The 24,775-nt window shown below is 34.0% G+C and overlaps 1 protein-coding gene across 6 annotated transcripts in view; it reads left to right on the top strand.

The window, feature by feature from the left end:
- The window catches only part of Rap1 (RAS oncogene family member Rap1), a 138,350-nt gene that overhangs the window by 23,972 nt on the left and 89,603 nt on the right, over nucleotides 1–24,775 (top strand). The window contains exons 2-3 of one of the 6 annotated variants that reach the window (XM_090369673.1): nucleotides 12,346–12,403; nucleotides 21,538–21,667. The exons of 2 other annotated variants lie outside the window; for them this stretch is intronic. In XM_090369673.1, the coding sequence (XP_090225799.1) occupies nucleotides 21,664–21,667 (4 nt within the window). In that variant the 5' untranslated portion in view covers nucleotides 12,346–12,403; nucleotides 21,538–21,663. Of the gene's footprint in view, nucleotides 1–12,345; nucleotides 12,404–21,054; nucleotides 21,076–21,537; nucleotides 21,668–24,775 lie in introns of those variants that run through there. 3 more of the 6 variants (XM_090369676.1, XM_090369672.1, XM_090369678.1) reach the window with 3 other exon arrangements.

Genomic DNA, 24,775 nt, shown 5'->3' with positions numbered 1-24,775 from the left:
CTACAACAAAACACACTACATTTCTTTAGAACAGCTAGAGAAAACTTTAAATTCACACACTAATGAGGAAACAAAATTTAAAAGAGTAATTCATGTGTGTGGTTGGGAATTTTTTAGAGAATAATAAAGATCCAGACTACAGTTGAAAATATGCTGGCCAACTTCAAGAAGTTGGGCTGCAACATGATTGTCACGGTACATTTTTACACATCCAAATTTGGAAGTGTCAGTGAAGAATAGTATGAAAGGTTTAAACAGGACATTAAACCCATGGAGATGAGGTACCAGGGGAGTTGAAATGTTGACATTTGCTGGATACTGAAGAGGTACTGGACAGTAGAAGCACCTGCAAGAAAACGAAAGAAAAAAACAATAATAATGAAAGTCTGACTGAGTTTTTATAGTGAAAGGTGAGTTTTTAGTGTACTTTTTAATATTCTGCCCTTTTCAGTAGAATTGTCCAAAACATTTTTGGGAAAATGTCAGGTAAACTGTGCTACCAATTGAGAAATTTTTGCAATGGGTACAGCTAGAATACAACTATTTGCATAGAGAATTAGGTTTTGAGTGTACTTTTTAATATTCTGCACTTTTCAGTAGTATCTTATATAGATGATAATGAATTGTCCAAAAATTTTCGGGACAATATCAGGCATATTGTCTGTGGACAATATGCCTGATATTGGAAGAAATATAGTCTGTGGGTACTGCTTGTATTCTGTTAATATTAAAGTAGGTCACATATTTAACTTTGTTCTATAAATTAAAATTAAGTAATAATAAGAGACAACTAGTTTCTTTACACAGATGGGGAAGCAGAACCACTCTATAGTCTGAGGAGAGAATTTGATTTGGTATTCCTTTAAAGTATTTGACATCAGATTGACTTAATGTAGAATCAGCTTCTTTATAAATTTTAATTCGTTGGTGGAGGAACATTTTATATTATGTAGGTTAATTCTAGAGTAGCAGCACAAATGTAGGTTTTATCTTGGCAAATCTGCTACAACGGAAGCATTAAGGGATGTTGTAAGGAAATGACTGTTACCAACAGTGGTATTTCTGCTACAAGAAGTGTGACAGTGTTGTAGAAGTCCTCACCACAACAGATAATGACAGATTCAAGTTGTGGGATTTTTTTTGATTCTACCACACAGATTGTTATGTAATGTATATTTAAAGAGTGATTTTGAAAGCAGTTTGTGATATCAGCCGCTCTACCTAATATTAGTTTGGACTATATTTACAATCTTGACAGGGGAATCTGATCAAGAAATTTTAGCAGAGAAGAACAGCATGGTTTAGTTTGGAGTATTATAACATCTACTGCACAATAAGATACTTGGTAGAGTGTTTTATCTGACTAAATTCTTTAAATCAAAAATCTTTTAACCCCTGGCAACCTGCTATGATGGGAATAAAGATTTATTATTTTAATGAATAGTTAGAGCAGTTTGATATTGTTACAGCCTCCCTCAGTGCCTCTGAGGGAGGCTGTAACAATATCATGAAATGTTGTAACAATGTCATGAAATGTTGCTATATTCAAAATAAACAGCATTCTGTGACTAACTAGTGCTTGCTAGGGCCAAAAGAATTTTTTCCTAACGCTTAAAATCTCTTAATAAGTTGAGTAGCTATCTGAGCAAATGAGAATAAATTAACTTTCACTGAGAAATGTAATATGAAGACCAAAATGTTCCCAAATTAGCTTTTTTTTTTTTTTTTTAAATCTGAAAAACAGATTTCCACTTTTTATTGAGGAATGTTCTTTAAATAGGAATTTAGGGACTTGTGCATAAACAAATCACATTGCAGAAGCATGTATATTGAATATTATCCTCTCCTTGATTATATATGAAATTGGCATTAGTAGAGGCATACGATGCAAGAGAGCAAGCTTATACAGCATCAACAAAAAAAAAAACACTTCCCATTTCACCCATACATTTGCTCCAAAAGTTTGTCCAGTTTTTTCTTCAATTTATTTAAGCTATTAACTTCCACAACGACAGATAGAAGTTTGTTCCAGCAATCAGCTACCCACTGGCTAAAGGCAAATTTCCAGACATCTGTTCTACAACTGTCTTTCTCAATTTGAATTTATGGCTTCTCAGGTTCTTAATCTGATCAAGAGGAAGAATCCCATCAGCTGAGCCTGCTCAATCCATTCAAGACCTTATACCCCTCAATCACATCACCTCACAGGTGCCTAGTCTCCAGAAGCTGCAATTTGCAGAACTTAAGCCTTTATTGGTAACACCAACCCTTCGTTCCCCTCACCAATCTTGTTGCCCTTTGTATATGCTCAAGCAACTCTACATCCTTCCTAAAATGAGGCTTCCAGAACTGTATGCAGTACTCAAGACAGCGTGACCATTGCTTTATATAAAGGGATAATCACCTCCTTATCCCTGCTAGTAAAATTCCTGTATATCATTGACAAGATCCCATGACCTGCTCTGGCATCCTGTCTGCACTGCTCAGAAAACATCATATCTGACTGCATAATTACCTCCAGGTCTTCTTCATTCTCCACTACCTTGAGTTTAGTACCACACAGTTGGTAATTTTCTCTGGGGTTACTGCTGCTCATATGCAGTACTTTGCATTTGTCAATGTTAAGGCTTCAGTTACCACTTCTCAGTCTATCTGCTCAACTTTTCTAGATCCTTGCAGTAGCATAGTGTCATTAACAATACTGCCAACCTTTATATCATCTGCAAACTTGGACATTAAGCCTGATATACACTGGTGTTCAAAGAAAGTGCATCACCTAGGAATTTCATATTTCTAACCCTTTTTCACAATGGTATGTTACATTAATGACTAGCATCACAAATATAAACAAAAGATATACAGTATTTATTAATAGTGAAGGCAAAGCTAAGTAATATTTGATAGGTGCTCTCAAAATATTCCAAAATGAGCATTTGCAACCTTTATACAACAGTTTTGGTAAACATGACAATTATGGCTGAAATGTTATCAGGAGCCCTCAGTTTCCTTCAGTTTATCATTTTAAATGGAAAAGTTCACCATGCGTGAACTAATATTTAGTTGAACTGCTGCTGGCCCTGATGACAGCAGCATGCCATTGAGGCATTGACAAGATCAATTTCTGAAGACTATCAACTGATAGTTTGTGGTTCCAAACATGAATTATGGCTTCCTTAAGTTCACAAAGGGTCTTTGGTTTCTTTCTGGCAACTGCAGATTCCACACGATGCCAAGAGTTCTCTATAGGATTCAGGTCCAGGCTGTTTCCTGGCCAGCTAAGAGTTGTAATGGACTGTTCTTCCAACCATTTTTTTTTTTTTTTTTTTTCACCTGTAACAAATGTAAACACATTACTGTCGAACCTCTAATGCAGAAATGAAGCTAAACTAACTACAGAAGTGTCTACTTACACTTTTTGCCCAATGACAAGGAGCAGAGTCTCCCTGAAAGATGCAGTTACTTGGCAGGTTGAAATGGTCTCTAATGTTTGGCAGCAATTTGCCTTCCAATATAGCCAGGTATCCATTGGCATTTATGGAATCTCTTATAAACTGCAGGTGACGAACTCCGCAGTACGAAATTCCCTACCAGCCATATCATTTGGCTGGTAGGGAATTTCACTGTAGACGTCAGAGCCATGCAGGTTGAATTTTTTTCTCATCCGAGAAAATAACTCACTTCCACTGTTCGGGGGGGGGGGGGTTCCATTTGACATGCTCCTTACACCAAATTAATCGGACTTTAATTTTTTGTGAGGAGGGGCTTCTTAGGACCAAGAGCTATAAGTCCATTTTTGAAGAGGCCTCTGACTGTTATTGCATTTGCTACCACTTCTGTACGTTCTGCCCATTCTCTTTTCAGCTCAGATGAAGAAGCTTTATGGTTTTTAAGGCATAAGTGCTTCGAAACCAGTCCTGTTTTGATGTAAACTCATTTGCATCCAGTTAAATTTGAATTGTCAGAATTTCCATGAAAATAGATCTGATCTGTTTTCAGGCATTTTTTTTTTTTTTTTTTTTTCAGCCAATGATATTGTTTAGATGCCATTCAGTTTTTAATACATTGTGGTTCCAAAACATTTGAAAGCTTGCCGCTTTGTCTCATCCAAATTGTAATTGAATAATTAATTCAGCTTATGTGGTAGTTCAATTTTCTATTTGTAACAACTTGAGCATGATTATACAGTCAGTCCTCGTATAACACGTGTTTACACTACATGAATTCGATCATACACGATTTATAAATAGGGGAACGATATCGAATATAACACGAACTGAATTCGCTCATGCATGATTCGCCTTTGTGTTTACAAGAAATGGCAGCTGAATGTGGTATCACCCCAACTGAACGCAACATGATAGCAATGAAGAGAAGATTCTGAAAATGTATTTGTTTTTTATATCATTGAAGGGGAAACGCTTTTTGCCATAATAACGTAAAAACCCACACAATTACAGCTATCGGTATTATCGCAAATGCAATCGCTTTTGACACCGTTGTGCATGGAAGACTATTGGAGCAGAATGATATTAAGGGCAAGTTGCTACAATGGATAAAAGGATGGTTGAGTAGGAGAAGACAGAGGGTGGTAATCAATGGGTGCTGCTCTTTGTGGACTAATGTTATTAGTGGAGTCCCGCAGGGTTCGGTGTTGGGTCCTCTGTTGTTTTGTATATTTATCAGTGATATTGATGAAGGTATATCAGACTTAGTGTTGAAGTTTGCAGATGATACAAAGGTTGGCAGGGTTGTTAATGACAGTAATGGCAGTGTGCTACTGTAACAGGATCTAGATAATTTGGGCAGATGGGCTAAGAAGTGGCAACTGAAGTTTAACCTTGACAAATGCAAAGTATTGCATATGGGTAGAAGTAACCCCAGAGAAACGTACCAACTGTGTGGTACTACACTTAAGGTTGTAGAAAATGAAAAAGACCTGGGAGTAATTGTGCAGTCAGATATGAAGTTTTCTGAGCAATGCAGACAGGCTGCCAGGGTAGGTCATGGGGTTTTGTCAATGATATATAGGAATTTTGCTAGCAGGAAAAAGGTGATTGTCCCTCTGTATAAGGCAATGGTCAGGCCACGCCTTGAGTACTGCGTACAGGTCTGGAGGCCTCATTTTAGGAAGGATGTAGATTTGCTTGAGTGTGTACAGAAAAGGGCAAACAAGATTGGCGAGGGGAATGAAGGGATTCTCTTACCAAGAGAAGTGTAAGTTCTGCAAATTGCAGTGGCTGGAGACTAGGCACCTGTGCAGTGATCTGATTGAGGTGTATAAGGCCTTGAATGGGTTGAGCACGCTGAATTCTGATGGGATCCTTCCACTTGTTCAGGTTACGAACCTAAGGGGCATATTTTCAAATTAAGAAAAGACAGATGTAGAATATATGTGCGGAAATTTGCCTTTAGCCAGCGGGTGGTTAATTGCTGGAATAAACTTCCATCTGTTGTGGGAAGTTGATAGGTTAAATAAATTTGAGGAACTGGACAGGCATTTGGAGGGAATGGTGTGTGTGGTGTTTTTTTTTTTTTTTTTTTTGGCTGATGCTGCATAAGCTCATACACTTGCTTTCTTGCATCACATGCCACTACTACTACCAGTTTATAACAGATTCCACTAGCAGAAATGCAACTGGAAATAGTTTTTATTGTTTTATGGTAGTAACCCCCAGAAATGTGTTTTAGTAAAATGTGAGGTGTTAGTGTGTCTGCCTTTACGGTGTTGTTTATTCGGTTGTTACATGTGCGGTGCTTTGTTTATGTGTATCAAGTGTGCCTCCTCATTTTGTAATTGTGCTTTATTCCCAAATGAGTAAAATACTTAAAAGGTGTGAAAAAGAAGCGTCCTGGTGAAGACACTACAGATGCAGAGAGAAAAAGAAAAGCAATATTGATAAACAGAGGCGGACTGGGTCAAAAATTCTTACCTGGGAAAATTTGTAGCGGCCTCATACTAGCGTTTATGACCAAAATCACACTGGCCTCCATCCTCTTCTGGCCTCCGGCCCACCAGGGTTTCCCCGGTAAGGCTTATGGCCAGTCTGCCTCTGTTGATAGAGAAAAAATATGAAATTTTGAAACACTTCGAGCGAAATTAAGACCATGTGATATTGCACATGCTATTGGCCTAAATGGAGGCATCGCCGAGAATTAGAAAGAATGCAGAGAAAATAAAAACAACTTTCATAGCAGGAACAACTCATTGTAATTAAAATTCATTAGATTAAGACACAAAGAATTGGAAGAGATGGAACGGCTGTCATCTGTTTGGATAGAAAATCAAACAAAAAATCAAGTTTGCTTACGATAGAAGCAAAAGCTTAGCAACGTATTACGTAATAGTCGTAATAAAATACAGTGAAACTTCCCTTTAACGGACAGCCATGGGGAACGAAAATGTGTCCGTTAGAGAGAAGTGTTCGCTAACAAGAAGTCTGAGGGAGAAAAAAAGAAAGAAAGAAAAATCGTTAAACATTTAATGTTAAATTAAAATATATACAGATTTTGCACAATATTTTTTGTAAATAATATACGTACAATTGTGCTATGCATATTATGACTTTATCTTATGAAAAATACATACAGTAATCACTTATTTTCTTCTGCACCTTCTTCCGGCTGATAATTTTGTTTTCAACATTTGTTTGGAGTGAAGAAACCATCAAAAGTCTTTCGGTATCTTCTTCAGCGGCGAAAAACATTTTTAAACGATTGATTTGTATGAGCACTTCTATTTTCATCGGTGTTTCGTCGTTAATATGTTCTTCGACATAATGACCTCCTTCCATTTCTTCATCCTCATGAGGAACTTCTTGAAAAATATCGATGATAATGTCATTGATATCTATAGCACCATCTTCTGTAGTGAGGTTCGAGTCTATATCTTTGTAGCCAGGGTCACTTGTAGGTGAAGTATCGTACATTATCAATAGATGTTGAAGTTCTTGTTCTTCTTGGTGCTTCACATTGCTGTTCACAACTTCAACGTTTGAGAAGCCAGACTTTACAAAACAGTTCACGACAGTTTGTTTTCTAATTGCGTTTACTGAAGAGGAAATCCATTGAATCGCATCTAGGATGCTGATTTTCTTTGCAAGGTCACTCGCACATGTTACATCGTTCGTGTTTGCAATGAGATGTCTTAAAACACGTTTTCTGTAGTGAAGTTTAAAATTTTTTATTATCCCTTGATCCAAGGGCTGACACTCTGCAGATGTGTTTGGTGGCAGAAAAACGATTTAAATGTTGGACAATTCAATGTGCGGGTGAGATGCTGCATTATCCATGAAAAGAATAATTTTTCTGTTTTGACGAATCATGTTTTGGTTAAAGTGACATCCATTAGCTCATGATATCTCGTGTCATCCATGCTTTTTTATTAGACTTCCAATCAACATTCAAGATTCAACTTTATGCCCTTGAAACAACAAGGATTTTGTGGTTTTCTTATAACAAGAGGTTGTTCAGAGTCTCCCAGCATATTTGTACACAATAGTACAGTCAAGCGTTCCTTAGAAATTTTTCCGCCCTGGCACTTTTCGTTTTTTAGACTCATTGTTTTTTCAGGAAGAACTTTAAAAAACAACCCTGTTTCGTCACAGTTGTAAATATCCTTAGCTTCAAAATCACGACATAAATCTTCCAATTTAACGGTCCACTCTGTTACAACCCCAGTATCAACAGATCCACCTTCACCACTTACGGTTTTCCAAGAAATTTTATGCCGAGTTTTGAACTTGTCTAGCCATCCCACAGAAGCGTTGAACTCATTTACTCCCATAGATTTCGCAACCTCCAAAGCCTTTTCCCTAATAATAGGCCCATTAATGGGAGTTTTTTTTTTAGCACATTCGCGACAAAACCACTCTTATCTAACATTGTCAATTTGAAGTCCAACAGTTTTCAGGAATGATTTTTGAACCTGATCATTTCAGTGTTGCCAAAATTGTTTGAACAGTTCATTTTTTTTCTTTAGGATTTCGCTTACCTGCATCTTCCCGATTTTGAATTTTGTAGCGAGAGTGCGAACACTATTTTTTTGCCGATCATATGCATTAATGAGTTCGACTATCTTTTAAAGTTAAATGTTTACGAGAAGACATTGTGCACTTCACACGACACTGAACAAAACTGAAACTGAAAAGACGAAAGGCCGACCACATTCCCCCCCCCCCCTGCACACACCGAATTCATCAGAAGTTTTGCACGTGCCTTAAAATTCTTGAAAAAGGGTTTAGAACCGCGACGTAATTTCAGAGAATCGGAAATAGAAAATAAACACACGATTGAGGCAATACGTGGAAGAAAAGTTCCTAGAAAAAGGGCCGTAAGCTCGCGGCTGTCCATTATGGGGAGATCAAATTAAGTGCTAATCTAAACGAAACAGTGCAGATTGCCTGTCCACATCCGTTACAGAGAATGTCCGCTAGACAGAAGCTGCAAACACGTTAAAACCAATAGAGGTTAGTTGGGGAATTTGAAAATGTCCGTTGTAGAGAGGTGCCCGTTAAGAGAAGTTTCACTGTACGTATTTTATTACGATTATTTATTGTGTTTGGTAATGTTTTGGTTACAAATGTGTGTTCAATCTTGGGTGGTCGGCACCTAACCCTATTTTTTCCATAGGGCCTGTTATTTATATTGCATGATTTTGCATTGCACAAGGATTTCTAGGAACACAGCTATCGTGCTATACGACGACTGACTCCGTACTCTTAATTTAATCTTCTGTCTTTCTTCCTTTCAAGCATTAAAACATATCCTTTATTATTCTTTCTAATAGCTGACCCCTGCTTGGTATTTTAGAGAATACTATTCAGGTTTCCACCATAATAAAATGAGTCCCCCCCCCCCTTTTTTTTTTTGTGATACATGAACTCGATTATTGGAAATGACAGTTAGTGAAGTTGGCTTATTTTCATCCCAACAAGTTCAGTCTGTTATTCTCGAAAAATAACTACCACTTCTTTATAGCTCTGAATACATGTTTTTTTGTGTATCTTCAGGCAGTGTTAGGAATGATTAAATGTCACTTGGATTACATGATGATACAAATTCGCACTTCACAGTGATGGTAAGTAATTGTTATTTAAAGTATATAATTTCACATAACTAAGCATATAAAATTTTTGATTTCAAGGAAAAAGTGAATGGAATACTTTATACCTTATTTTAACTGATTCATAATTATGTAGTCTAGATACAATAATGTAAAATAGTAGTCAAGAGAATGATACTATTTTGCATTAGATACAAGTAGTAAATTCACAAAGATATGCCATGTAATTAATTATTTTTAAAGTGGAAACCAGAACTTGGAAGATTGGGATAGAAAATGATGTAGGAAGAGAGAAACCAGTCTTAGATCCATAATTAGTTATATACATTAGAAAAATATTGGCTTCAGAAAGTTTAAGGTACATCAAAAATGGGGTTAGCACATACCCATTTTTACTGCAGTTGCCAAGAAGCTCTTGAGGGGCTTTTAATTCTCATTACTTCTATCCTTAAACAAAACTACTGATATGCCATCTATTAGACAGTGCTTGCTTTTATTGTAAAATCAATTCTTTTTCGAATTTTCTCCATTTCTCATTGCTCGAAGAAATATCTTGAGCTCTACCTGTGGTTTCCCCCCCCCCTCTTAGCCACATTAGTCACATTTGTTTTCTAAACAGATTTGCTTGTTTGGAAATGCAAAAATTCCAGGAAAAAAAAAAATATATATATATATTTTGTATAGCGAGTTCAGTTGGAGAGGGCCTGTTGTACAGAGGTTCTTCTCTTATTGATCCACTCATCCACTTTGTCACAGAATTTGCTGCATACTCATGTGATATCTGTTAAATTCCAACTAAACAATTAAACTCTTGTAATCCATAGAAAATAAACAAAGATACTGCATCATTCTAAAAGATATATTTCTTGGCTAAATGCCTAAGAGTATGAAGGAGTTTACTTAAGCATGGGTAATGCACACACACCATTTCTACTATCAACTCAGTTTTAATGCATCGTTTTAATTATAGCTTATATTGTGAATATAAGCTATAACATAACGAGAATCTGTAACATTAGTCCTCTCCATAGGTGAACCGTTACTTATTCGAGGTAGTGCAATGGCAACTCTTGAAGATATTCACAGTATGAGATATATAATTAAAACGATGCATTTAAAAACTACCTTGGTAGAAGAAATGTGTACATAAGTAAACTCCTTCATACCGAGCATTGTTTACAGGAAATTATTAGTGAAGAATGGGACATGTACATGGAAGTTTCAATAGGTCCCACTCAAATTCAGGAAAATAGCTGAAGATGGGGGGGGGGGGAGGGACAGCAGTTTGTCAGGTTTCATCCAACTCGTGGAAGGCTAGCTTTGCAGGTGGCCTTGGAATTCATTCCAATTCCAAGATCAAAAATGTTTATAACAGAAATTTGAGAATGATTTAAAGGTTTAGTTTTGAAGAAAATTGACAAGAAATGCAATGAATTAGTTTGATTAGATTTTCTACAGATTAAGTTTGTGTGCAGCCTTTCAGATATCTGCATGTGTTTAAAATTATTTTTGAAGAATAAGATTTTAAAGATATAATAAGATAAGTCAGCTGTCTGTTTTTGAGAAAAAAAAAAAACAGATAGCTGATGGTATTTCACTGAGTAGAATGTTTGTTAATTCTCAAGGGAATTTACTGACAATTTCATTTACTGGTACAGTTTTTTTTTAATTTTTTTTTTTATAGTTAATTCCTGATTTGATTTTTCAGTAAATTCTTTGTGCCAGTGAGAGATGGGAGGTAGGGTAGTAAATTAACAAATTGCCTTTTGCCCCTTCAACGGGACTTCTGTTTGACTTTTATTGATTTTGACTGTGCTGAATGCAGCCAACATTTAATCTTATGTAATCTATTTTCTTATTTTAAGTTTTCTGAATTCTAAATGTTCATTAGAGGTAGTGCAGTTTGAACCAAAGTGAATGGAATATTTATAATCAGCCTTACTTTGTGGTGGAAGGTTGCAATGCTAAGCTCTATTTAGTATTATCAAAAATTTTCACAGAGAACCAGCCAACAATTACTGGCTCATATGTAGTTTGCCATGTTATAGAGAGAAGAATTTCATTTTGAAAAGATTAAGAACATTTAAAATAATGTAAGTCCTAAGCTTTAGGAACAAAAGTGCCTTTCGATTAAGGTGATATTCTATTTTTTCCAAATATCAAAAAAGATTTGTATAGAAAATACCTATTAGAGATAAAAGGAATAATTACAAAAAAGATTACTAAAATAAATAATTTCAATATTATATATTTTTACTACCTTAACATTTTATTTGTGCGGTAGTAATAATTCTCTCCAGGAATTTTTTTTGGCTACGGTTTTTATATTAAAAATTTTGGAGCTCTCGATTAAATAGGATCAAAATAGCAATATCTTCTATGTGGTTTTGTGTCACTACCAAACAGGTTAAGTGGGTCATTGGAGTTTGGGGGCTGTAAAGAAGAAACTATTGACAAGAATTAGTGGTATTGTGATTAATTCTAATATTGGGTTCCCTTCAACTGCTACATCAGAGTTAATATCCTGTTTAAATTTAGTAATGAACTGGTTAATGCATTTGGGCTTGAGATGGAATTACTAGTGTTAGTTTGAGGAAAGCTTTTTTATATATATATATTTCTAACGGACCCTGCTCATCTGGTGTGGAGAGAAGTAGTCAGAAGTAGAATTTAGACTTGTAGAGTGCTTTGAGCTTTTTTTTTTACTTGTTGGAAAAGTGATTTCATAGCAGTATATTCAGTTGCCTGTAACAGAATGCACCAATTACTACTTAAACAGGTTGCCAGAAGATGAATTGCTATGTTATTTGAACGAGAGGGTAGTTAATTCCAGAGATATGGGTTTAAAATTGAGAAAAAGATACTGGAACTTTTGGATTAACATTTTAGGTGGGAGGAGATGGCAGATATTCTGAGCTTGTTATGAGTAATCCTTTGTTTAGGAGAATAAAATTTAAGATTTGAAGATAACCTAACATATTTGAGAAAGGAAGGTTCCATTTGACTCAGGGATATATGCAAAGGTCAAATTAAAGGCTCAATCATCCTTAGTGGGAGCTCTAATAATTAATACTAGATGATCTATATATTATTCATTGTATTTTTTATTCAGTTTTATTTACTGTGATAAATTTCACCAATGCAAATTTAAAATATTGACAATTTCTAAATTGAAATTAACTATTACTCTAGTGTCTTGTTTATTGTCTTCGTCTCTTATTCACTATGATAGTTCCAATTTTGGCAAAATCTGTCTTAATCAAAACTTTTCTACTTAACACCAGCTAACAACATAAAGATATTGATCTGTTACTTCGTAAGCAGTGGCTTGGATGGTTTCAGGTCAGTGAAGTCTACTATTCTTCTTTATATAAGGATACCTAAATTCTTGCCTAAAATCTTTCATGCATTAAAATTGGAATAAATTCATAATCACTGCAAACTGGTAGCACAATCGCTGTTTTTAGTCTTATAGGTTCAAAATTTCCAGAATTAGCAGCAGCAAAATCTTTGACAGTATATAAATGAAATTTAAAAAAATTAATAACATAGGCTTATCAGATATAACTTGAGACTGTAACAAGAGTTGCATCAACTAAAATGTGCCATGCAGTAATTGGAGAGTGGAAAATGTGGAAATTTTCTCTTAAAGATTGGATGCTGATGTTTAATGGTACACTTTGTTCAGAGAGATAATGTGATTTTTTTCCGGAACTTATGAAAGTTTGCTTGAGCATGTCATAGTGCATTTATCAAACGAACTTTCTAAGTTTTTGAATTTAATATAATGACATGGTAATTAATCTTTGACTACATATTTATAGATTAAAAGTTTAGAAAGCTGCCACTGGATGCAGTGCCTGTATGGATATTAGTTTTCAGTAACTGGTTTGGACACACACCTATCAGTTTGTCGAGGCCCAGAAAGGTAAATGTATATGTGCACTTTGTCAGAGTAAGTTGTTATTCTAACATGGTCTGTAGTGTTTCTGTTTTAACTAAAAACAGTTGTCAAGTTTATGTGAATCTATGAAACCCTTCTGAAGAAGTCATTTTCAGGTGTATATCTAGCCTGTTTGTTTATTGTTCAAATTCAGTACAAAAAGAACTTGTTCCAACAAAAATTGTGCACGCAATACTATTCCCAGTCTCCACAAACTCTTTAAGCACATCTGCCTAAACCAGGCCTTGATTGCATACATCCATATCATGCACTATATCCTTTTGTCTATTTCAGAGTTTCTGAAGCTTCTTGGTTTTGCCTCCTCTATCTACTTTTCTCTAGTTTAGTTATTGTAAGATAATAATTGTTCTTTTAAAGCATTCAGCTGTAATGAATTGAATAATACTTTTATCAGTAAAGGAATGGTCCTCCATTAATTTGCAAAAATAATTGCAGCTATAATATAATATGAAAGCAATTTTTTTTTTTTTTTTTTTTTTTTTAATGCTGGTTTTACAAAAGTAGGCTTAATTGCTTAAATTAAAAAGAAACGAATGAGAAAAGTGAAATTTTGCAAATTACATACCTATATAATTAAGTTGATTTTATGACTTGTGGACAATGACAATTATTCTAGACAATGAATCAAGTGTTTCATTGCTTAGACAGTGTGATTAATATGACTGTAATAATGGCAGTGGTACATTATACCTTCATGAGACCCAAGGCAAAATGGAATTTGGGGGTTCCATCTAAAGGAAAAAGTAATAAAGAGCACTTTCAATTTCATTTTATTGTGACAACAAAACAAATGACATAAGAACTAAATATAAAATTTCATCAAAATTGGTAAAACCATTTTTTTAAAAAAAATGTAATTTTTAAATTAATCTTCAAGTAAAGTTCATTTACCTTGGCAGTAGAAAGTTCAGTTTCCGATTAAAAAAAAAAAAAAAATCACTTAAAATATTAGTAAGAAACAGCAGTGAGTTTTTGAAACAGTGATTCTGTTTCAAAAACTGATCAGGACCCTAGGCAGATGTATTTTTGCCTGTAGGATAATGTGCCACTGAGTAATGGATCTAATTAATAAATAAAATTGATATGCAAGATTTACAAAGTAGTGATGTGTGCAACTTAAACTTATTCTTGTGCAAGCATTTACACTGGTATAAATGCTTGCATATCAAGAATTTACACTTGTGCTATGCTCTTCAAATACTGCTGGTAAAAAAAAAAAAAAAATCTTAGATACTTTGTTCTGTGTTAGTCATGCATTATTGATTGTGACAACTTTACACAAACAGGTTTGTGGTTTAGCTATTTGGTCCTTAGTCAACACAAATGTGAATTTGTGGAAAAGGCAATGGTTAGACTACCTTGTAGTGTGCATATTTGGAAGATATTCACAATGTGTTTTATGTTATCTTCCAAGGAGCATAAATATATTTTTCTTGCCCATCTCAACAGTCTCTCCCTTTATAAAATTCAGAGTGGAAGAGGTGGATTAGGCTCTGCCATTTCCCAGTGTTCTGGTGCAAGGAACCCTTTGTAGACCCCCAAATAATTACTGCAGTTTATGGTAAACCAGGGCCAATTTATGAATGCCTGTCCTGTAGAGGTCTGCATGGGCCTACATTTATTTTTACACAACCTGACCCAAGCCCGAATTTGTTTTTCAAATTCATTTCCTCCAAGAATCGATTTGTATTCCACCCCAATTGAAACTTTTTGTATAAATAAAATCTCTAGCATTACTTTGAAGTTTCATAATAATAAAAAAACTTTTCAGATTCAAAATTCAATATTAATAATTATCCAAAATAATTATCAATATTAATTATATAAAAAAGAAAATAATAAATTTTCAATTCACCATATTTAATATAATTCCAAAATGAATATCGATATCTGTCTCTACTTATATTAAAAAATTAGAACTGACTGTTACTTCTGCTTGGTAATTCTCACTGTATGAATGATGTATAAGCATTCCTCTTAGCTGTATGTCTAAATTTTTGATCAGTATTGGATATAGCAAAGAAGCAGTTAGAAAGTCTTAAAAGTGAATGTTCTTAGAACTGAAAATGGGTCAACCCAAAATCTTGGATGTAGTAGAACTAGGGATTAATGGTATCACACTTTTAATAAATACTATATACTGTATGCATACAACTAAAAAGGAAACCATTGCCAGGGGACATAACTCTTGATGCAACGTAAATTGTAACTTAATGCCTGCTTACGAGTAAAGGCTGCTTTACTGAGCAGAAATACAGACTGGATCATTCCATGAAAGAGTACAAATTTCAGTGAATTTTGGAGATGTTGGCAAATGTGCCTTATTGGTCAATTAAAAGTGTCAACAAACAACTAACACACTTTTTCTAAAAAAACCTTTAAGAATTTAAATACTTTAAAAAAATATATATGTAGGAAATTATCCGAAATGTTTGGAAATAACAATTCATTATGATTATTTGTACCTAAACAGACCCCACATCCTTCCTATTACCGGGCCGAGGGCCAGGCCTGTGCAGGCCTCTACTGTCCTCTCACGAGATAGCTTGCCTTGATGAATAAGACTTTGTCTTGATGCAATGAAATATAGGATAAGAGATGGGAAATATGTTTTTCCCTCACTAAACCCTAAATCGATTAAAAAAAAAAAAAAAAAAATTTGCCAAGCAGCAGGGGAAAGAGTCTATTAATCTCTATTCCTCTAACACTAATATGGCTTGGGTATCATTTTATTTGGCTCATGATACTGTTGCATAAATAATAATATTCAATGCATGCAATGTTCTGGTAAGGGGCTCCAATTTCTTTGAATTACAGTTAAGAACCCTACTGTAGCTGTGAGGATAGGTTACAAAATTTAGTGTCCAGAGTATAGTTTTTTTTTTTTTTTTTTTGCATCCTTTGGCTGTTGTAATGCTAATTTATTTTTCTTTTCATCAGTATTTTTTCCTTAGTCTGATGCAATAGAATTATGAGGCATTCTATACCTGGCCTTGGAGGGTTCTTTTCTTATTTTTCATGGTGAAGAAGTTCATTATTGAACAGGGAAAAATTTAGTCACCTTTGTTACATGATGAGGCATGGGCATTCATAAGATGGATTATTCCTTGGATTTAAGAGGTGCAGTTCCAGAAATAACCTGTTTATTTCTTGTGAGGGTTACAAATTAAGACTTTCAGTGAATTTTACTTTTCTGTCTGATCTTTTTTATCCACTCTCAGTTGCTGCCCTTATACTCAATTCTCTTAACACTACAAAGTGTTCTTTTGGGGGTATGTTGTTCCTCCTGAGTTCCATGTGGAGAATATTTCAGTTTTTTAACTAAAAATCCAATATTATTCAGATATGACTCAATAGTCATATCTGAATAATAAGGGCTATTGAAGTGTTCTAATCCCTGGTCACTTTGAAATTCCACAACCCTGTTGGCTCTCAGGATGTGTCATGGTGCAAAATAAAATTGCATGGTGGCAGATTGTGAGTTGTCTGTTTAACTGTAAGCAGACATTGATTCTGTAAGTTATGTAATACTCTCCAGTTATTGCAATACCCTTTGGAACAGCACATTTCAGGATCAACCCTTCTTTCAAAAAAAAAATTTGGAGAACCTTTGTCAACTGATCAGTCACCTGAAATTTTTTTTTATTGTTCATCGTTTTTCATTGTTTTTCAAACTTGTTCGAAAAACAAATCTGCACATGACATGTCTGCAGGGCTTGCATGAATATAATTGAGCTTGCTTTTTATCAGGATCCAACTTCTGCAGGATGTGCATCTTTGACTCCCCAAATAAATTTGCCTATTTTCACAATTGCTTTCATCATATGAGCTAGAGTAGCTCAGGTGGAGAAAGCTGTTTCCAGGTACAGTAAGTGCTGGTTATAGTGATCATGTTTGCAAATTGAATTTTGATTCTAATAAGCGAAAATTGACAAATATTACCCAGAGGCTATAAAAATAAAGATATAAAGCACAAATTTACACTTTATTACCATGGTCAATGGTAATAAAATAAATAATACAAAGTGTTATATTTAATATACATATTAAACATAACACTTTATTATGATTAATTTAAAATAGTCACTTATTTTAGATTGCTTTAAATTATCAGTATAAAGTCTATTTATAGATTTTTCTATATTGTATAACAGTCTATATCCATGATCACTTGCACCAGCTTCTTCCAATGCTCTCCTATAGCATCATGAGTTTGCCAGTTTTGTATCTAGAATTCATTTGGGTTCATTTTCCTCCTCCTTGGTGAAATTATCAGTAACAGACTGGGCAATTTCTTCATCTGTTAAAGCTGTAGTAACTTGTAGATCACTATCTATGTTCACCGAATCATTAAACTTCTATTCACCCATGTCTTCAGGCTTTTCAACGTGATTAGTAACGTGATTTAGTTGACCATCATGAATAAATCTACATTTTTTTGAAACAGTTGCTAATGAAAGTTTCGGAAACTTCATTCTAGCCACTCATTGTCATATGAAATGCATCTAGAAGAGCTTTGCGATATCAGATGATGTTCCCAAACCTTCATCTATTGACTGGATGATTCTTCTCCTCATATCCAGTCTATAAAAGGTCTTAAAGGTTTTCATTATTCCCTGGTTGGGAGGTTGAATCAGCAATGTGGTATTTGAAAGTAGAAAAACTAATTCAATTTTTTTTGGAAATTAACTTTGGATGAGCTGGGCGGTTGTTCAAAACTAATGCAGTTTTTCTGTTTCTCTGATCCAGTTGCAAATCTCATTTACGAAGATAATCTTCAAATAAAGAAGCTGTCATCCAAGCATTGGTATTATTGGCATATTCAACAGGCAGCTGTTTTAATTGGGTTAAAACATCTAGGCAATTTACTCTTACCTGTAACTGACTTCATCTTGATTGTTCCTGTCATGTTTCATGTTAAAAGAATTGCAATCCTGTCCTTGATCTTTCCTGTAGATGCAGAGGAATTTTTAAAAATCATGCAATGGTCTGGGGTAGCCCTGTAGTATAACCCTGTTTCATCTATATTAAAAAATGTCTACAGGATTATAAGTGCTTAACAGTTTGCAAAGAGGTTTTTAACCAGGTGTCAGCTGCAGAACCATCAGAATCCTGTTTTTCTCTGAAGATTTTTCTTCAGAGAAAAACAGGATTTGATGCCTCTCCTTCCATCTTGTCAGCCATCCGTCCATTGCCTTAAACTCTTTGCATAGTTTTTCAGCAAAATCATTAGCATTTTGAAGAAGAATGCTACAATCGATTGGTACATTAAATGAGCTGGTCTGTTTGAACCAAATGAACAGAGCTTCATCTACTGTTTGGCATTTCCTTTTTCTGGTTTCACTAATCAGTGTTTAATGTGTGACGTGATTTTAATAAGATGACTGAGGCACTCCTATTTTACTGCCACTTCCCTTTCAGACAGTTTAATTTATGTATGTTTCTATAATCCATAACTTATCTTTTACACTCAAATTCACTCTCTGTTCAGACATTTAATTTTACTACCAAAAAAAAAAAAAAATGCAGTAAAAAAAAAAAGATAAGCATCAATCGATAACACACGGCACACACAAATTGGAACTAACATGATACACACAAGTGAGATAAAGTTTTTATACAGAAATGAAGAGCAGATTTCAGTGAAGGGGAAACACATTTCACCATAATAACGTGAAAACACAGAATTCCAGCTGTCAGTATTACCACAAATGCAACAATAGAGTTTACTACCCATTTATTGCACTAACAGAAGAGCCCAATAAGCCGGAAACTGCAAATTGTTTTATGGTTGTGGGCTCCAGAAATGTGCTTTAGAAAAATATCACAGATGTTCAAAATTGATTCTTATAACTGAAGGTGTGATTCTAATAAATGATGAAAGTGTGGTACATTTTATTGATTTGAATCAGTTCTTTGAAATTTGATTCTAATAACCAGTGATCACTAACGAGTGCTTACTGTATCTGTGATGAGTAAGGTATGCAAGGTTGTTGATCTTGAGTGGCCTTTCTGCCATTTTTAAATTTGCTAACCATACCATCAAAAAATGATCACCACAAACTAAATCAAGTCATAATGATTGTCACACACTTTCTCACTATTTGGAAACAAACTTAACAATTGCTCTGTTCTTTCACCAAAAAATTCATTTTGAAACATTTCCTGAAACACATCTTTAGAAGGACTTCACTACAAGTAAGGCATAACATACCACTTGCACAGAATGCTACCAATATTTAAAGGTGGTGATTGATGCAGAGGTCTTCTGCTGTTAATCACTGCCTTGAAGTATTTGGCTGCATTCTGTGCAAGGCATCAATCTTAGGATAGGCACCAGGAAGGGGGATGTGAAGTTATTTCTGGACTGCACCCCTCTTCCCCATAGAATTACAATGGAGATTTTACATTTAGTGACCTCCTGTGACAAGAGACAATGTATCCCATGTACTCAAAATAAATATTTAGCATTTTCTCAGGAATTTTTACATCTTTGCTCTACAGAACAAATTGGACTATTTCTTTCTGTATAGGAGTTTAACAAGATCTATATTCAAGGGAGTACTAGGAGTATAGCACATGTGGATTGCCCTGCATAGTATCCTTGACTTTATTTAAGATTAGTTGCTGTAATGTGCAGATTTCTGCCTGCATCATTAACTAACTTTCTTTCATTTTCAGAATGAGTGTTATTAATTAGGGATCATATAAAGTTCATTTCAAAAGCAAAAATTCAGAATCCAAAATTTATCTTCGGTGATTTTGAAAATAATAGGCAAACCCCCACCTCAAAAAAACTCTTAATTTTGCCATTATTTGGCATTCTAGATAACTTGCGAAATACTTGTCTTAGAGCTGATTTCAAATTACTATATAATATCTTTATTGTAATCAGTGAAAATAAGTAAATTTTACATGGATGCCTGATGCAGTGCCCATAACAGCAAAAATGCTAGGGGTTGATTTTCATTTTATAAAGTTTGTTTCAAATTGGGCATTTATTTTTAAAAAGTTCTTTTTGAAAAGAGTGAATTAAAAAATTTAATTTATTAAAGTAAAAAGGGCACCATTTTATACAAGCATATTTTATATATAAAATTGTCTCACTGGTTGTCAGAAATTATAAGCATTTCAAGAGCATTACATCATCACAAATTTACAAAAAAATCATCCTTTAATGGATAATGCAGAGTAATACTATACATGGATTTTATGAGCTGCTGTAAAGATGAAGTGTATTAATTATAGCATTTTATTGGTATATTAGCAAACATGCAACAGTATTATTTGCCACTAGACTTTACACACACACACACACACACACACACACACACACACACACACACACACACACACACAGTATTAGGATATCCTTCATGGTATTCCATAAACTCCAGCTCGGACCGTAATCCCAAAGGGCTATTTTGAAGCCATTCTGTCTCCTGCCAACGTACCCAATTTTATTTTAAAGCTTCTGAAGTGAGCTTTAGATGCTGACACACTGTCAAAATTGACCAAATACACTGTATGGTAATTGAATAAAACTTCATTTTGTGACCTGTTTTGGTTAGTTAGAAGAAAACAGTGCCACTATGTGTTATACATTTTCTAAATGAATACTGTCTGTGGGATACTTATTGTCTCTCCAGTGAGAGAACCTGGGCTTGCACTCTAGAAATGATCGTTTTTAATAAAATAAAATCAAGAAGGCAAACCTGTTCATTAAAAACTCATATGAATTGAATAATGGATTTGCCGTGTTGGTATTATTGGATTAAAAACAGTATGAGTAACTTTACGTTGGCTCGTGGATAATGTTATTGTTTTGAACTGAGGGCAAGCCCAAGCTCTGTCGGTGGAGGAACAATATTGTCTCCTAGATGTTACTCAGACAGCATAATCCAAAGTAACATTCTTTTCTAAAACTATTTCAATAGTTCTATTGAAATAGTTCCTTTACTAATTTAATGTTAAGATTAAAAATGATTTTTCTTTTGTAGAGTTCTCTTGAGATAAAATGACCCATTCCTACATTTTCTTTTATAAAATGGTAATAAAGCCAAAAGTAAAGCTTCTCTTTTAGAGTAAATATAGCTTTTACCTTTTAGACAAACATTGAATTCTGAAAGTTGTGTTCTTTGGTATCTGATAATTGTTTATATAGTAATAAATTTTATTAGAATGCTTACTCTATACTAAGTGCTTTATGTGTATTACTAACCTAAACGTAAAATTTCTGTTAGAAGGCAATATCATTAGTTATAATTATGATAAAAGTAAAATTATTAATGTGCACATTTAAAATGCATTTATTAAAATGTCCTTTAATTTTATTTATGATGTTATCACTTTCTTAATTTCGGTTTTCTTGTGAAATCAATAAATCAGCATCTTACAAAATATAACTTAATATTGACTCATATGATCATGAAAAGATAGAAATGTGAAGGTGCAGCAACAATTTTTAATATATTTTAATTGTACATGTAATTGCTATTACTCCTTCCACCAGGGAACTAACAGTAATTTGAGGGAAGTCCTAACGAAGAGGGATGGATCCATGATTTTAGAATGGAATTAAGTTTTTTGGGGCAACCAAAAATTTCCCTCGTGGATATATGATTTAATTTTAGTGAGAATGGGTAAGTATAACCCACCATTTATGCCAGTCCCCTCTAGTATTTTAGAAGGGTTGACATAAGAAACGCATCCTACTAGCGTATTCTCACTAGAATTCTTCAGATTATATTTAAAATCTGAAATGTTTAATAAACTTGTAGATTTTTTTTTAAAATGGATTTGACAATATTTTTAATTGTTGGAATTTTATCTTTTATATTCGTATATAGTAAAACTTGCTTGAAATGACCATTAGTGGATCTAATCAAAATGTGGTCATTTTGACAAGTTAATCTTTTAATTAAGCAGATTTCCTTTTTATATTATTCATTGATTTTTATAATGATCACTGCATTTTATTACACACACACACACACACATACACACACCCCTTTGCATTTTACACTATGAAATAACCACAATATTTAATTTGGTTGTTTTTTAAGGTCCTTGGCACATTGATATTGGTTGTGCTGCACCCATTCATGTACCGTCTGTTATGAGCATTCATGTTCACTGGCCAACTTGCATGTTTAGCAGGCTGTCAACTCCAGAGTAACTTGGGTGGGGGGAGATTATCCACCCAAGATCAGTTAACTGCTGCCCAAATAGAAAATACCTTTTAAGAATGTCTCCAATGGCATTCAAACCAGATTTCTCCAAGTAGATGGCTACTTCCTAACCCATTATACCGTCACAGAGGATATTTAACTTGTTGTAAAGCTTAATTTTATATAAGAGCATATTGACTTTTGTGCTGAACAATACTTGTCATTGGAAATGGATCTATTTTGGTATCATATTCAGTGTCCAACTTAATTGCATAACTTGCAAAGTTTGTTCTATAGAGGTACACAGTAATCCAGAATGATCTTGGTTTTAACAAAATGAGAACCCGTACTAATACAATATTAAAAAAAAAGAAAAAATTCCTTCCCCTCCCATGTAGCATAAATTATGTAAGTCACTGTGGATAGTGTAGTAAACACTAGACTTCAAAGATTTTATATTTAACTTTATACAGGCAGTTCTTGGGTTTACGAGTTTTTTCCCCCAAGTATGAACAAAATCGAAAATATGAACATTAATTGCAAAAAAAATGAATGTTAAACATTCATAAATACTGCATTTCAAACCACGTGTGTAGCTATACAATACAGTGTACCCAGCTTTACGATATTAATCCGTTCCAGAGACACCATCGTATCGTTAAAATATTGTAATGTGAACTCAATAACATTGTTTTTTGGTAATTCGTTTCAGGACCTTGGGAGTTGAAATTTTTGCTGTATAACTAAGGTATTTATCTCTTTAAAATGTCATTTTTAAGGTCACTTGTGACTTTAAGGTCATATAAAAGGTCGTGAGCATGGTTTGTAAATTGTATTAGTTACCAATTCAAATCATTAAAATGCACTATGCTTTCATCGTTATCATATGTTCTGTTATAAGAATCAATTTTAAATGCCTTTGTGATATTTTTCTAAAGCACATTTCTGGAGGTCACGACCATAAAACAATTTGCACTTTCCAGTTTATTGGGCTTTTCTGTTACTGCAAGCAATTGTAAACGGGTAGTAAACTCAATCTTCTTGCATTTGGGAAAATACCGATATCTGGAATTGTGTGGTTTTTTTACGTTATTATGGTGAAATGTGTTTCCCCTTTACTGAAATCTTCAATCGTATAAAAAACAAATACAGTTTCAGTATCTTCTCTTCATTCTTTTTTCTTTTCTTTTTTTTTTTTAAGCTTTGTAAACTTGTTACTCCATGCAAATCGTGTTAGTTGCAATTTGCAAAGCAGTTAACAGCAAACATAAAAAAATTGTGTGTGCTGTTAAAAAATGTTTATGCATGCAATCGTGAAATTTATAATTAAAAGATATTATCTTTGGAAAAAAATGCCTCTTGAAACATTTCTGAAGAAGACGACTCCTTGTGCAACAAACCAAAGAGTGCTGAGCCAATAATGAGGGATCAACGAGTGTGCATTCAGTCGATGATGATGAAGAATAAATGTTCTTTAACATTTGTAAGTCGTAAATAATTTCTCTGTTATTATAATTTGCTTGATTTTTACAGGCTACATTGATTTCTTTGGATAAATCAATCATTGTTTAAACAAACTAATTAGCTAACTAATTTCATTGTTGAGAATGTAACCCCTATTTTTAACCTTATGTCTATGTGAAATAGATTCCCGCTTTACATGTTTTCGCTTTACGAGTGTGTGCTAGGAATGAATTAACTCGTAAAGTTGAGAACTACCTGTATTTAATTTGATTTAACTTTAGGATTGCACTTAACAGAATTTCTCTTTTGTACATCTTAGTTTAAATAGCTAATATTGCTTTTTTTATATATACAGATACTATTACAACAAAACTAAATTACATCTGAGTTTAAAATGATTAGAATATATGTAACTGTTGACTCTTTCAATATACTTAAATTTATGGCAAGTTTAAAAGCTGTTTGATTCTGAGCTTTATGTAGGTGACTGCATGAGGATAACTTTGAAACTGTGTTCATGTCAAGTAGAGAATATGCTACATACAAATTATGTGAATAGTCAGTAAATTTTATTAATATATGCAAATAATTGATGTCTTGCATTATAAAGACTACATTATAAACTTGAGTTTTCTTTTTGTAGATAAAGTCTTATTCATCCCATGATGAATGAGACACCATGCAGATCATTTCATGTGTAATCTGCCAAATCATTGATGTCTGAGGAAAAACTCAGTGTCCAGTACACTTAACTTTGTAGAATTTAACAAATAAACCTTATTTCTCTAGTGTTTACATTATACAATCAGGGAGTGTAATACCCTGGTTAGTTCAATAGTGTTTGGTGCACCATTCCCTACTGCTTCTTCAGTATTATACTGTTTGTATTACAATTCAGTTGCCATTTTTCAGGCCATCTGCCTAACTTTTCTAAATCCTGTTGCAGTAGCATATCATCATTCCTGTCATTAATCACCCTGCCAACCTTTGTATCATCTGCAAATTTGGATATTAAAACAAAAATGTGCCCAACACTGAACTCTGGGACACTCCACTAATAACATTAGTATACGAAGAGCAATGTCCATTGATTACCACTGTCTTTTCCCACTCAAC

Source organism: Mastigoproctus giganteus, chromosome 3 (genome assembly GCF_048544385.1).
Source record: "Mastigoproctus giganteus isolate SK-2022 chromosome 3, ASM4854438v1, whole genome shotgun sequence".
Lineage (NCBI taxonomy): Eukaryota > Metazoa > Arthropoda > Arachnida > Uropygi > Thelyphonidae > Mastigoproctus > Mastigoproctus giganteus.
Note: the sequence above shows the minus strand (reverse complement) of the source record. Positions and strands in the feature narration are given on the sequence as shown.